This window comes from Sinocyclocheilus rhinocerous, unplaced genomic scaffold, assembly GCF_001515625.1.
Source record: "Sinocyclocheilus rhinocerous isolate Xijiao unplaced genomic scaffold, SAMN03320098_v1.1 scaffold1488, whole genome shotgun sequence".
Classification (NCBI taxonomy): Eukaryota; Metazoa; Chordata; class Actinopteri; order Cypriniformes; family Cyprinidae; genus Sinocyclocheilus; species Sinocyclocheilus rhinocerous.
In genome coordinates, this window is record NW_015633542.1 from 171,626 (window position 1) to 187,233 (window position 15,608).

A 15,608-nucleotide genomic window follows, 5' to 3' on the forward strand; every position below is an offset into this window, starting at 1 on the left:
AAACCTAATAGCAGTTACCCTTGCTGGACCTGTTTTGTCCCATGTCTCAAGAATGACTGTCCTCTTCGTCCTGATGTACATTTCGAGATCCCAGTTTTGGATTTCAGCGGTGACATTCTCCAACGTCCTCACAGAAAGCATAATTTAAAAAAAAAAAAAAAAAAAGGTTTTGCAGAATGATCTTTGTGACTTTTATGTATTAATTTCAAATGTTCATAAATATGCATAAATGCATAAAATATGCATAATTAAAACAGTAATATGCTTTTATGCATAATATGCATATTCTATAAATTTATGCATAAACTAATATATATTAATTTCTCTGTGGTGAAGCTATGATTAAATATATGTTATATATATAGCATGCAGATTAAGGTTTCTCGACATCATGAGATGTGTCAGATGACCAGCTAATATTGACAGTGATGTTTAATAATAGCAGTAATGATTTATTGGAGCTTTATGAGACGTGTGTAACAGGTGGCAGTCAGGCGAAGCTGCGCGTTTGCTGTTAGCAGATCAATATTGATCCGCACAGATATCCTGGAGCTGTGCTAACAGATCTGTGTGCAGGAGGAGGTGTGTGTGTGTGTCTCAGGTGGAAGCCAAGGATGCTTCTGCCTCGTAGATCTCGAGCAGTTCAGTGACTGATAACCAAAGACTCCACACCTGCCATTTGTCCCTGAAACCACAAAAGAGGACAAATTTAAGAGCTGGAAGTATCTGCAGTTTGAATACACTTGATTTTTATAAGCCTTAATTTATTCATTTCAATTGTGCATCAATATAAATGCATGAAATATGCATAATAATATGCAGGGTTAATATCTAAAAAATAAATACATACAATTATTAAAAGTTTTGTTAATTGAAATAAAGCTGAAATCAAATAAATATAAATATTAGATGAAAAACTTATTCTAGATGAAAATTAGGACTGTTTCCTGGGCTACTAATTGAATTAAGTTGAAGTTAAAGCACTAAATAAAAATTTAATATAAAAATAAATTAAACATAAATAGTAATATTAAAAAAATGGTATTAATAAAAATTACAAAATTACAAAAAAATTTAACAAATTAAAATGAAAACAAATATTAATAAAAGGTATAATATATCAATAATTCAAAAATAACATTGATGCATGAGAGCAGGGCAGCCAATTTATGCAATTTATAGTATTTACATTCAATGCAATTTAATAATATGCATGCACAATTGCTCAGGTGATATGAATGGTTATTTTTCACAATATCTACACAAAAAAACATTGAAAATTTAATTTGTTAATTATATAAACAAACTTGCTTGATTTAAAAACTTCTGACTTTATTCATAATCTCAAAATGATCCGTCTAGCCGATATATTGATTTGCAATATTTTACAATAAACGTGATTCCAATCCGAGTCATACATTTTTATAATTTTTTTAACCCATATTACCAAAATGCAGCTTGACTAGCAGAACTGTCTCTTGTCTTAAGTCACTAGTGTTGGTTAAGCTGTAGTTCTCCGCAGGTGTGATGCTAATCTCTGCTAACAGACGGTGGATACGGGAGGGTTTGAGTGCATCCTATGGTGTGGCACAAACCCAAATGGCTGGGCTTCCTGTTTCTCCCAGTCCTTCCCGCATTCTACTTCCTGCCTCCTAGGAAGGAACCAGGTGTACATGCAAAGGGAAAAAAGCTGGCAAATTATTTTTCAGTCAGGCATTAAGAAGGGCAGCCTGAAGGACCCGGAGCGGGGCTCAGGTGTGCTCGCAAACCACAAGATTTATGTCTACGTGTCCATGTGTGTGTGTGTGTGTGTGTGTGTGTGCAAAAGTGTGTCGCACCTGTGACTGCGCCGCATTCGATTAGTGAGTTAAGACGATGGTTTTGTTGGAGACTCACAATAAAAGCACATGAGAATGAGATTCATTGCAATACATGAAATATATTGGTCCTTCAGCATTTGATTTGTGACCCTGAACCAGTGTTAAGTCGCTGGGGTATATTTGTAGCAATAGCCAAAAATACATTGTATGGGTCAAAATTATCGATCTTTCTTTAATGCCAAAAATCATTAGGATATTAAGTAAAGATCATGTTCCATGAAGATATTTTGTAAATGTCTTACCGTAAATATATCAAAACTTAATTTTTGATTAGTAATATGCATTGCTAAGAACTTCATTTGAACAACTTTAAAGATGATTTTCTCAATATTTAGATTTTTTTGCACCCTCAGATTCCAGATTTTCAAATAGTTGTATCTCAACCAAATATTGTCCTATCCTAACAAACCATACATCAATGGAAAGCTTATTTATTCAGATTTATAAATCTCAATTTCAAAAACTTGACCCTTATGACAGGTTTTGTGGTCCAGGGTCACATTTGTCCTTCAAACAATGATTTGAAATATATGGAGGACCATACTTGCAGAAATATATAATAAATAAATATGTTCCTATTTGTTTGTTTATTTGTTTTTATATATTATATAACAAATGTATACTTTTTAAAAATATTTTATATATTATACTTCAGGTTTTGTCCTCCATAGAAACATGATTTGTCTTATTTATTATATTTTTGTGATTTCTTTTATTTAATGCAGTGTTATTTTAGTATCATTGATATACTATCATAGTTTTTGTTAATATTTTTTGAATTAGATTTAATTTTTTAGATGTTTTTACTTTAATTTTGGTTAAAGTTAAAGTTTTTATAATTGTTATTAGTTTTTGCTTTTAAAAAAAAAAAAAATGTCTATATAGTTTTTTTTTAATTAGTTTTGGTTTATTTATTTTAGTACTTCAAGTTAAAGCTAAAGGAAAATGAGAAATGTTGCCTTGGCAACTAGCTGAAATAAAATAAGTTTAATTTTTTAAAGTTTATTTTATTTTAAGTAATGATTTTTTTATGGTTTCACACAACTCAAAATCATAAACAAATAGAGAAATGATCGAAATTGTATAAACAAAGAAATAGCAGCATATTAACTATAACTTGCAAAATGTCATATTTCAATTCACTCAAGTTTTCTGCTCTGTGACGAACTCGTCTGTTTATCGCAACTGGAATGAAACGTACAAATGAAGCGCTATAACAATCCCATTAAAAGCCGCCTTACTTTTCATTGTTAAATGGAGAGGCCCATTTTAAAACTATACAACGAGAAACGCATTCACTGCATTAGTTTCCCATGAATAAACATTAAACAAAACACGCCTTTCACCCAGAGAAGCGCTGTCCGTCTATGAAAAGTCGTCTGGTAAGAAGCGTTTCATGACCTTTGACAACTCGATCTGTGTGGGTCTATTAGCCGCCTTTGTAAAAGCATTTCCAGCGGACTGATATACTCCAAATGAGGCCGATAGCTTCTCTCACGGCTCTTGTAGAACAATAGCACCTCTGATCTACGACTTTTGGGCCTGGTGGTCCATTCACAGGCAGAAAGTATGCGTTTAGCCCTTGACGGCTTCTGTGAAGCCTAGTTAGCGAGCGTGAAATGGCCCGATTCTCCATTCTTAAGCGGGCTCAATGATCACCCTTTCTTTCCCGAGGACAAAACCTGGTTCATTTGCACTTCAGCTGTCGGGACTCCACGGCTCTTAAACAGGGGCAGAAAACATCTGGTGTGCAGCAGAAAGGATGATGGGTTTAGTTAGGGAGCTCAGGCTTGGAAATGCATTTTGGGCTCAATTGGATTGGAGGTGTCGTTAAACATGAAGTGCATATCAATTGCATATCAATGCATTGAGACACAATGACTACATTTGTGTTTGCACTGGTGCTTCTGGGAATGTTTTGGATGCAGATGCAAGATGAATGCGGTTAAGAAATAATTGCATGGTGATTTTATGAGATCAGAGATGTTCTGCTGCCACAAATCTGCAGCACTTTATTGGGTTTTAATGGAAATCTCCTCATGAGAAACGTTCGTGATTACAATGAAAATAAGTGATCTGTCAGTCTCCAGCTCAATCTCTCTGGTTTTCAGACAGCGCAGAGAAGAACGTTCCTGCCATGCCAGGTTCCCCAGTGGATGGAAAGACTCATTCCAGACCAACCGTCTCCGTCATGCCCCCTCTACCCTCCGTCAACCCCAGCGGACCTCGACCGGCAGCCTTCTCCACCACAGCATGTGAGACTCGCACACAACACTGCATTCAAACATGCATGCTGCTAGCTGTACTATCTGGCACTAGTGTGTCCCATAGGAGGACATACTACCGTTTCTGCAGTATGCATAAGAAATGCATAAGATTGGAATTTTCTGTATGCATGGAATATCCAAATAACCTATTGCATTTGTCAGCATTTGCAGTATGCAGTGTACTATTAGTCAAAATTGCAGTATGTAGTATGCAATTCACAGTATGCAGTTGAACACAAACGCAGATGTCTTAATACTGGCATAGAGTCTTTTACCAGCAAAGTACATACAGTGTAGTGCATTTACATTTCATTATTTAGCATGCATTTGTATGCAAAACATCTTACAATGAGGAAAAAAGCCATTTACCCTACAGGAGCAACTAACCGCAGTGCCGAAATACAAAGGAAAACCAAAGCAAAAGTTTAAAGTGAAAAGAGTGGTTTTGCTGAAAGAAAGAGTCGTTATTTATGATTAGTAAAATGGTAAAACTGTGGCTTCATATATTATAGCCATAAACACAACACTTCAGGAAAATGTATGTGGTGAAAAACGGGTATTAACATTAACTAAAATGAAAACAATTTAAAACATTTTTGTTAAATTGAAATAAAGCTGAAATAAAATAAAATATGAGATGGAAAAACTAAACATTAAACTTAAAGAAAAAAAAAACGAATTAAAATAAGTTTAACTGGAAAGAAATAAAAACAAAAATAAAACTGAAATTTTTCAATAAATGTGACTCTGGAGCACAAAACCAGTCATAAGGGTCAATTTTTTGAAATTGAGATGTATGCATCACCTGAAAGCTGAATAAATAAGCTTTCCATTGATGTATGGGTTTGGTAGGATAGGACAATATTTGGCCGAGATACAAATATTTGAAAATCTGGAATCTGAGGGTGCAAAAAAATCTAAATATTGAGAAAATCATCTTTAAAGTTGTCCAAATTAAGTTCTTAGCAATGCATATTACTAATCAAAAATTAAGTTTTGATATATTTACGGTAGGAAATTTACAAAATATCTTCATGGAACATGATCTTTACTTAATATCCTAATGATTTTTGGCATAAAAGAAAAATCAATAATTTTGACCCATACAATGTATTTTTGGCTATTGCTACAAATATACCCCAGCGACTTAAGACTGCTTTTGTGCTCCAGGGTCACAAATAGTAATATAAAAAAAAAGACAAAAGCACATAAGAAAACTAAAATTAAAATAAAAACTGGAAACATAAAATATAATAAAATATAAAAGATAATTCGAAATATTAATAAAAACTATTATTGTACATAAATAATACTAAAATATTTTGCAGATCATTGCTAACCACATTCTCTGTTTCTGCAGTGACTAATGGGATCAATCATTCCCCGCCGATGCTCAACGCCATTCCCTCGCCGCCTCAGCGCTACAGCAACGGCCCTTCATCATCATCTTCCTCCTCTCTGGCCAATCAGCAGCTTCCAGCCACCTGCGGCGCGCGACAGCTGAGCAAACTCAAGCGCTTCCTCACAACACTGCAGCAGTTCGGCAACGACATCTCGCCCGAGATCGGAGAGAGCGTCCGAAACCTGGTGCTGGCGCTGGTGGTGCGTCTCTCACACACGCCTTTCACGAGCACCGTTTGATCAGATGTGAGCTAGAGTTAACAAGCCATGTGTTTCTCCCACAGAACTCCACCGTCACCATTGAAGAGTTTCACTCCAGACTGCAAGAAGCTACAAACTTCCCCCTGAGGCCCTTCGTCATTCCCTTCCTGAAGGTAAACGGCCAATAAAGCAATAGTTGAGCTTAAAAAGGGCAATTCTGTAAGTCACTCGCCCTTGTTGTTAACCAGGGTTATTATGGTACAGGTGACATTAAAACCAAAACTATTAAAACATTTTTGTTAAATTGAAACAAAATAAAATAAAATAAAATGCAAATAAAAAAATAGAAAATTGGGATAAAAGAATAGGAAAAAAAGGAAATATTAAAATTTTTAATAAAATATAAATATGAGATGGAAACACTAAATGTTAAATTAAAACGAAAACTATTAAAACAAATGTTGTTAAATTGAAACAAACTAAAATAAAATAAAATGCAAATTAAAAAAAATTATAGAAAATTGGGATAAAATAGTAAATAGGGGAAAAAAGGGAAATATTAAAAATTTAAATAAAATATAAATATGAGATGAACAAAAAAAAACAAAAAAAATGTAAAACTATTGAAAATATTTATAAAAATAAAAAATAAAAAAAAGTCTATATGAAAGCAGGAATGTTGATTTGGGGATTTTAGTGAATCCCTGAAAAGATATTCAGGATGAAACTGGTGTGAAGCTGCTTGAATTAGATGATTTTAACTTAAACTATTAACACATTTGTGTTGAATTGAAATAAAGCTGAACTAAAATGAAATATAAATATGAGATGGGTGTTTCAATGTTAAACTTGAACTAAAAATCAGTAATTGAGTGAAAAACTAGTTGTTGCACTAAATTACTACCTAGAAATAAATAAAAGCTAGAACTGAGCTAAAATGAAATGCAGCCTATATAGTAATATTTTAAAAGAAAAAGTTCTTACAATATTATAAATACTGAAAATTTTATAAAAATATATTGAAAATATAAAAAAAAATAAAAAAGAGCAAAATTATTAATTAAAATTACTCTCCTGTCCACACTTGTTTGACTCAAGGTCAGTCAATCTCAAAAAAGGACATAAAAACCATAAACTGCAATAAAATCGTCCATATGAGAGCAGGAATGTTGATTTGGCGATATTAGTGAATCCCTGAAGCTGCTTGAATTCAATGATTTTATGATAGCATGCATGATAGGGATGCTGAACGGAGAAAGTGGAAGGTGTCTCGTGTTTCCTTTGGTAATTTATGGAGCAGACTGAGACTTCCGAGAATTCCAGGCGGTCGGAAGTGTGAAACACGACTATAAACCGTTGCAGGTTTTTTACAGGGCTGCGCTGCATATGGAGCTCGTGAGAACGTGAATGACAGACGCATATGTGAGAGGAGGACCGAGTTAATCATGTCTGTCGCACTAGTAATAAAAACTACAGAGATTCTTGTCCTGGTTTAGATGTGTTTGGAAAACATTTGAAAGCCTTCCAGACCATTTTCTTCGGATATCATGTTTAATATATTCTGTGAAAACTGAATTGTTTTGATTATCACCAGTAATGAACTGTTTAGTGATCAAACGAATCATTCTTTTGATGTGGTTCTTTTCAATGATTCAGTCAAACCAATTTGTGAATCACTTGACTGTAAGAAAACATATTCAAACCATAAACGCTACACTCATTCATTTTTTTGAGCTCTTGCAAAATTTATGTGGAGAAAAATAGGGTTATTATTGTTAACTGCAACTAAATCTATTAAAAAAGTTTTTGACAAATTTAAACAAAGCTAAAATAATAAAAAATAATAAATATAAGATGGAAAACTAAACTTTAAACAAACTAAAAATCAGAAATTGATTGAAAAATTAACTGAAATACATTTAAGTTAAAGTGCTAAAATTACTTGAAATAAATAAAAATTAAAACTTTGACTAAAACTTTAATAAAAATAAAATTAAATCTAAATAGTAATATTAAAGAAATAATAATAATAATAATAAAGTAATTATTAAATAATAAAATTAAAATTAAAACTGAAAATATAAAACAAAAGCACTAACATAACTTAATATAAATAAAAATTAAAACTTTGAATAAAACGAAAACTTTAATAAAAATATAAAATTAAACCTAAATAGTAATATTAAAAAAATAATAATAATGAAGAAGGAAAAATGCACATATCAAAATGACTAAACATTAAAATTAAATTAAAAATGAAAAGTGAAAATATAAAACAAAAGGTAATTTAAATTATAGAAAAATACAGTATATAAATAATACTAAAATAACACTTAAAGTGGCTCATTTATTGTGATAACATCATAATCAGTAAATATGACAACTAAAATCAAATTTATTATATATGATATGATTTAATTCAAAGCACAGTGATATGAGGAGCATCTGTCCCTTTTTATTTAATCGAAATGCATAAAATTCTGCCTGTATTTTCATTTTTGAGTGACAACTTCAATGAATCACTGAATAATTTTCGCAAAAGTAAAATTAGCATGTTTTACTGAGAGCGAGATGTGTTAATTCATGGTTTTTAAAAGTTACGTGAGCGAGTATTTTCCCTTGTGTTTGCCAGATGGTTTTGACAGAAAACAGTCTGATATTCTTCATATTTTCACATTAGTAATCAGACTCACATGCTCATCATGTAAGAAATGAAACGCTGGCTCTGGTTTGTTTCATCTTGCCGATTGTTACTCTTCTCCGTTTCCATCCTCCTGAGGCTGAACTTAAGTGTTTTCATATGAAAGATTTATTGACTATTTTGATGAGATGTTGGTGTAAATCGCGGTCTGGAGCTGTAATGGCGAGCAGAACGTGCAGTGACGCTGAACAGACGCCTCGGGCGCGATCTGCTTTGAGTTTGCACGCTCGGCGCGGCTCCTCCAAGTCTGTCGAGGAACGAATCCTCTTGACCTTTATCTCCACTCTTATCAGGAAAAATGCCAAAAATGTGGTGGTCAGACTTTAAAGGTGACATATCATGAAAATCTGACTTTTCCAGGTTTTAAGTGCTATAATCAGGTCCCCGGTGCATCTACCAACCAAGGAAACGTGAAAAAGATTAACCCAGTAACTTTGTTTTGATAAGCTTTTTTCTGCAAGCGTCTGAGAAAACGAGCGCGTCTGATTTCGCTCCCTTGGTGACGTGGCAAAGGAATGATCTGTGGAGTATTTTGAGCTGAAACTTCACAGACACATTCTGGGGACACCAGAGACTTATATTACATATTGTAAAAAGGGGTATAAAATGTCTCCTTTAAGAAAATCCTTCCGAAGTAGGCTTGATTACTGACAGTGTGGCATGCAGCGGATGTTTGTTATGCAGTCAGATGTTCTGTAAGCTGAAGGCAGTGTTTCTCCTGCAGGCGAACCTGCCGTTACTGCAGAGGGAGCTGTTGCACTGCGCTCGAGCCGCCAAACAGACTCCAGCGCAGTATCTGTCCTAAAAAAATAAAAACAGAAAAAGTACGAAAAGAAACGTTACCCTGGTCCACAAAACCAGTCATATGGGTCAATTTTTCGAAATTGAGATATATACACCACCTCAAAGCTGAACAAATAAGCTTTCCATTGTTGTATGGTTTGTTAGGATCGGACAATATTTGGCAAAATATCTTCATGGAACAATGTCTTTACTTAATATCCTAATGATTTTTGGCATTAAAGAAAGATCGATAATTTTGACCCATACAATGTATTGTTGGCTATTGCTACAAATATACCCCAGCGACTTAAGACTGCTTTTGTGCTCCAGGGTCACATATAAAGATGCCTGAGAAATAAACCCTGAGCTTTCCTCTAAAATAAATACCATGGCAGTACTATAGTAAACTTATGCTTTCATATACCATGATTTCAGCATAGTTTTGCAAGGCATTTCAAAAGAATACCATGATATTACTGTGGCAACATTTTTTGACTAATTATAAAAAATGAAGACAGAAATACATTACAGTTGTAAATTACAGTAAACAGGGTTATTATTGTTAAAACTATTGCAAATTTTGTTAATTTAAATAAAGCTGTAATAAAATAAAATATAAATATTAGATGGAAAACTTGAACTAAATGAAAAGTAAAAATGTTGTCTTTGCAACTAACTGAATTAAGTTGAAAAACTAAAATTAATAACTTGAAATGAATAAAATCTGAAACTGAACTAAAACTAAAACTGAAATAAAAATAATACATTAAACCTAATAATAATAATATTAAATATAATTATTTAAATTGAAATATTTATTTAAAATAAATAATAAAAATGACAAAAGCACATTACAAAATTACTAAAAATGTAACTACAATTAAACTAAAAGCTTAAATTAAAAGCTAATTTAAAATAGTAATAAAAGCTATAATTGTATATAAATACTAAAATGACAATACTGTAAAATAAAAAAAATTAATGTGATATTTTAATAAAGTTTATTTTACACTTTTATTTTTATGTCTTATATTATTTATTTCCAAACGTTCAAAATCTCGAGCTTTTAGTCCAAAAACATGGCATTTCCAAGATACCATGACCAAAATAACATTGTATGCCATGGTACATATCTAAGAAAGCATGGAATTACCACGGTATTAAAATAAATAAACAAACAAACATGGTATTATCCATGGTAAAATGTCCAAAAAGCATGTTATGGCCATGGTACTTTTTGTAAGTATTACTAGGGATTGCACTTTGATATTTATAAAACGAATAGTTCCGGTCCTTGATTCTGATTGGTTGAGCCTCGTTCGAAGCTGTTGTAAATTACCGTATAACTACGTATATGGAATAACCGGTTTATAAAAGCAATAAGCCCCTTGAAGCCGTAGTTTACAGTGAATTTATAACAGCTAAGGGGGTTTTAACAACGCCCCTTAGCTGTTATAAAATCACTGTAAACCACGGTTTCTCGGGGCTTATTGCTTTAATATAACATGGCACTAAATGGTTACCATTTTTACATACCATGGTATTTACTGTAAGGTGTTTCAAAACCCCCTGGTATTGTCATTGTACAGGTCCAGAAGTGTTATTAGGGATTTGTTTCCTATTTATTTTTTATGATTTACTCCAGAAGTAAAGAGAATGGTTTCCACGAGCGTCCTCCCGCCTCCCTGGAGCCTCCTGCCAAGCGAATCTGCACCATTAGCCCCGCCCCCAGACACAGCCCCGCCCACCCGCTGCAGCTCCCCGCCCAGATGCACCCGACTCCGCCCCCTCTGCAGCACTACGCGCTGGATGACATCAGCACACCTCACCTGTACAGAGAACCGCAGCGGGTCCCGGAGCTGAGGGAGCTGAAGGAGCGGCCGCGGCTGACAGGTAACAACACACAATATGAGCAGAAAGGTTTGACTGCTTCTGAAGTTTTGAAGATCTGACGTGTTTTGTCGATGTTTTCAGGCAGTAATGGAGGCTTCCGTGAGGAACCTGTAGACCACAGACTGACAGACAGAGAGTGGGCTGAAGAATGGAGACATCTGGATCACGTAAGACTGCATTTGTTGATAATTCTTACAAAAAAGCACCATGACAGTGAATCTCACAAAACCTGGCTTGTGTTTCACCTGAAAATCAAGAATAAAATAAAAAAAAATGTATTTTAGGTGTTATTTTAATTTATTTACTATTATGTTATTTTTTTATGGTATTATTTTTAAGTTTTATTTTTTATATTTTCAGTTTTTATTTTAATTTAGTAATTTTGTTTTTGTCATTTTATTTTGTCTATTTATCTGTAATTTATTTGTATTTCAGTTATAGTAATTTTACTAACTTTTTTCAGTGAGTTGCCAAGGCAACGTTTAAGTTTTTCCATCTAATATTTATATTATTTTAATTATTTTCAAATAAGTTTAGTTCAAATTAAGCACACAATGAAACACTTATTACTGTAATGCAAAAAAAAAAACAGACAAAAAAAACTCATTACTTTAATACAAAACATGTATATTTTTTAAACTAAAGTATCATGATAGTATTTGTTACAATTTGTTTTAAATTTATGCTGATTTAAATAATTTTATTTCAGTTCTGAGAATTTAATCAGAATCATCACTGATGATGAGAATCAGAAACAAACTCAAAAGCAAAAAATCCAACATGCAATATACTGAGAGTTTGGGAGGAAAAATGTGTTTAATTGTCCTGAAAATAATGCAAAAAAAAAATCATAGTCATAAAATAGGGCTTCATTTCTGAGATTCATCTGGTAACACCGTGGTAAATTAATATAGTAATCATTCAGGACCATGGTGTATGAAAAAAATAAATAAAAATCAACAACAAAAAACATATGAGTGTTAGTCAAGTCTGCTTAACTTACTTAATTTTACTTTTTCAAATGACAGATCAAATATTTTTTAATTCATACATAACATTATATTAAATAGTATATAATATTATAGTAACTCAAGTTCAAGTTCACGTTTATTTATAAAGCACGTTTAAAAACGACAAGTGTTGTACCAAAGTGCTGTACAATTTATAAACAATTAAATAATATCAAAAGCAACAACAAATAAAAAACTCATAAGATACAAATAAAAGCATGCAAAATAAACCATAAACAACTTTATAACCCAATATTCTCAGGCAACACCATAGGCTAAAGAGAATAAATGAGTCAAAGTATGTAATGTATGTATATGCAAGTTTCAATCTATTGTGAATTTGTGCTCTAAGTTTTTCTGTTGTCTCTGGTTGTAGGTGCTGAACTGCATTGTGGACATGGTGGAGAAGACGCGGCGTTCGGTGAGCGTTCTGCGGCGCTGTCAGGAGTCCGACCGCGAGGAGCTCAATTACTGGCGGCGACGCTCAAACCCACACGACGAGGGACGCAAGAACGGATCGGCCGCAGGGAACGCCCCGTTCAGCAAGACACACAGCCCTCTGTCAGCAGAGGGAGTCAACGCAGGTGAGTCGCTCAGGAGTTCAGAATCATGTTCCAACTTTGACCTTTTTTGCTGCAGACCTTTCATTTGAATCCTGTTACCTTCTTTACTCACAAACTTATGTTGTAGAGTTTGAGGCAATTTTTCAGAGTGTAAAACAAGTTCCCTCTAGTGGTGGTGATGGTCAACTCATTCGCTCCCAAGTCAATTCACCTTGATTTCTATAGTGCTTTATACATTTCAAAGCAGCTTCAAAGTGATAAACAACAGAATCAATTAAGACAAATTCAGCTGTAGAGCAGCTCTAAAAAGACAATACTGTCATTATTCAGTTCAGTGTTGATTCAGTTCATTCATTATGAAACAAGTTCAATTCAGCGATAATTAAAGACAGCGGTGTCGTTATTCAGTGCTGATTCAGTTCAACAACAGAAAATGAATCAAAATGCATTAATTATGAACAAATCTGATTTGGCTGTAAAGCAGCGCTACAGAAGACGATAAATTAATCATTCAGCTCAATCAGTTCAAGTTTTGTTCTCCGATGGATAGTTTCAGTGCAGTCAAATTGATAACATTACTGAATATTAAAGAGATTGTTCAACCATTGACTTCCATAGTATGGAAAAAAAAATCTATGGCTACCGTCAACTGTTTGGTCACCAGCATTCTTCAAAACGTCTTCTTTTGTGCTCAGAAGAAGAAAGAAACTCGTACAGGTTTAGAGCAGACAGAATTTTCATTTTTGGGTGAACCGTCTCTTTAAGTGTCTTTTAAAACCCAACTAACAGACGAAATCGTGTGCGTGTGTGTGTGTGTGTGAGAGAGATAGCCTGCTGATGGAGCAGGTGTTGTGTATTTGGGTCCAGGCTGAGAGAATATCGTCTCAAGCGCCGAGGTCTGGCCGCGTTCCTCTCCGCCATCTGTGACCAAACGCTGCCCAAACTCTCAAAGCGGCTCACGTGCCTCCATATCCGTCCCTCCTGCAAAGCATTTCAGTGCTAATTCACTCCTAATATATTTGTTTTTGTCCCCCGCAGACTCTCAGAGGAATCTTCCCCTGCGCGCCGGCTCTGGCTACGTGCCTGATGAGATATGGAGGAAAGCCGGTAAGGGCGGCAACCCAGATGCACCCTGGGAAACCTGTTTTCTCCCCTACCACCTGTTCATCAGTCCTGTTTCTCATTAATCACACTTTCAGACTAAAAGCTCTCTGCTGGATATTGATTCTTGTTCTATCGCAAGAAAATAGCGTGCATGAAACAGGATGTTGATGCATGTGTGGTTTGATTCTGCAGAGGAAGCGGTGAACGAGGTGAAGCGTCAGGCGATGGACGAGGTGCAGAAGGCCGTCGCCGAGGCCGAGCAGAAAGCCTTCGAGATGATCACCGCCGAGAGAGCCAAGATGGAGAAAACCCTCGCCGAGGCCAAGAGGAAAGCCACCGAAGACGCCATACAGGTCATCAACGAGCAGGAAGACTCCAGCGAGGTGAGCGTCACGCTAAACACACATTCATTCAGTCACCAACCACAGACGCTGCCTGCACCGATACAGCAATGTGTCATGAATATTTAAATGAGGCCTTCCTTTTTATGCAAATGAGGCTCATTATAATGCAAACATTGGCCTGATTGAATCAACATTTGGTTCTTTTAAAATCTAAATCGGGTGCTTGAACAGCACAGAAAGTGCATGCAAATAACAAATAGCACTATTAGAAGACACAATAATCAATTAATATACAAACATTAAAATATAACACACTACCAAGGTTTGGGTTTTTATGTTAAGACTTTTTTGCTCACCAAGGCTGCATTTATTTGATCAAAAGTACAGTAATAACAGTAAAAATTTGAAATATTATTAGCATTTAAAATAGCTGTTTTCTATGTGAATATCTGTTAAAATGTAATTTATTCCTGTGATCAAAGCTGTATTTTCAGCATCATTACTCCAGTCTTCAGTGTCACATGATCTTCAGAATTCATTCTAATATGCTGATTTGCTGCTCAAGAAACATTTATGATTATTATCAATGTTGAAAACAGTTGTGCTGCACAATATTTTTGTGGAAACTGTGATACATTTTATTTTTCAGGATTCATAGATGAATAGAAAGTTCAAAAGAACAGCATTTATTTGAGATAGAAATCATTGTCACATTATAAATGTCTTTACTGTTGTAATGTGTTGCTCTGTTTCGGTGTGTTTCAGGTTCTGTCATGTTTGCCCATTGTATAACCTAGTTTTCTCTGTGTTGTCCAGATTTGTCATTATGTTAATTATCTAATTAGTCCCTGTGCTTAAAAACCCTGAGTTCTGCCTTTGGTCTCCGTCTGTTCTCATCTCTGTATCATTTATGCATGTGTGTTATCGCCTGTGAGTTTGTTTATTAAGTCACCATTTATATTCTTCGTCTTCGTGAGTGTTTATACGCGTTACGTCGCAGCTGTCACTTTTGATCAATTTCATGCATCATAAAAAAAATCTTGCTGACCCCAAACTTTTGAACAGTAGCGTGCATACCATGGTATTTAATGATTTACCTACAAGTACCATGGTACTACTAAACATAAGTTCCTACCTACATAAGTACGTTTTTACTTTTAAGGTCTGTCACCTTAAATCAATTTAATGCATCCTTGCTGAATGAATGAATGAATGAATATGTGACCCTGGAGCACAAAAGCAGTCTTAAGTCGCTGGGGTATATTTGTAGCAATAGCCAAAAATACATTGTATGGGTCAAAATTATCGATCTTTCTTTAATGCCAAAAATCATTAGGATATTAAGTAAAGATCATGTTCCATGAAGATATTTTGTAAATTTCCTACCGTAAATATATAAAAACTTAATTTTTGATTAGTAATATACATTGCTAAGAACTTCATTTGGACAACTCTAAAGGC

The 15,608-nt window shown here is 34.3% G+C and overlaps 1 protein-coding gene across 1 annotated transcript in view; it reads left to right on the forward strand.

Annotated features, from left to right (window-relative positions):
- The window catches only part of LOC107744390 (protein CBFA2T2-like), a 45,806-nt gene that overhangs the window by 28,975 nt on the left and 1,223 nt on the right, over nucleotides 1–15,608 (forward strand). The window contains exons 2-11 of the mRNA XM_016558016.1: nucleotides 3,992–4,135; nucleotides 5,508–5,749; nucleotides 5,833–5,922; nucleotides 9,175–9,248; nucleotides 9,564–9,579; nucleotides 10,841–11,126; nucleotides 11,208–11,293; nucleotides 12,513–12,720; nucleotides 13,738–13,806; nucleotides 13,996–14,186. Coding sequence (XP_016413502.1) covers nucleotides 3,992–4,135; nucleotides 5,508–5,749; nucleotides 5,833–5,922; nucleotides 9,175–9,248; nucleotides 9,564–9,579; nucleotides 10,841–11,126; nucleotides 11,208–11,293; nucleotides 12,513–12,720; nucleotides 13,738–13,806; nucleotides 13,996–14,186 — 1,406 coding nt within the window. The remainder of the gene's footprint in view (nucleotides 1–3,991; nucleotides 4,136–5,507; nucleotides 5,750–5,832; nucleotides 5,923–9,174; nucleotides 9,249–9,563; nucleotides 9,580–10,840; nucleotides 11,127–11,207; nucleotides 11,294–12,512; nucleotides 12,721–13,737; nucleotides 13,807–13,995; nucleotides 14,187–15,608) is intronic.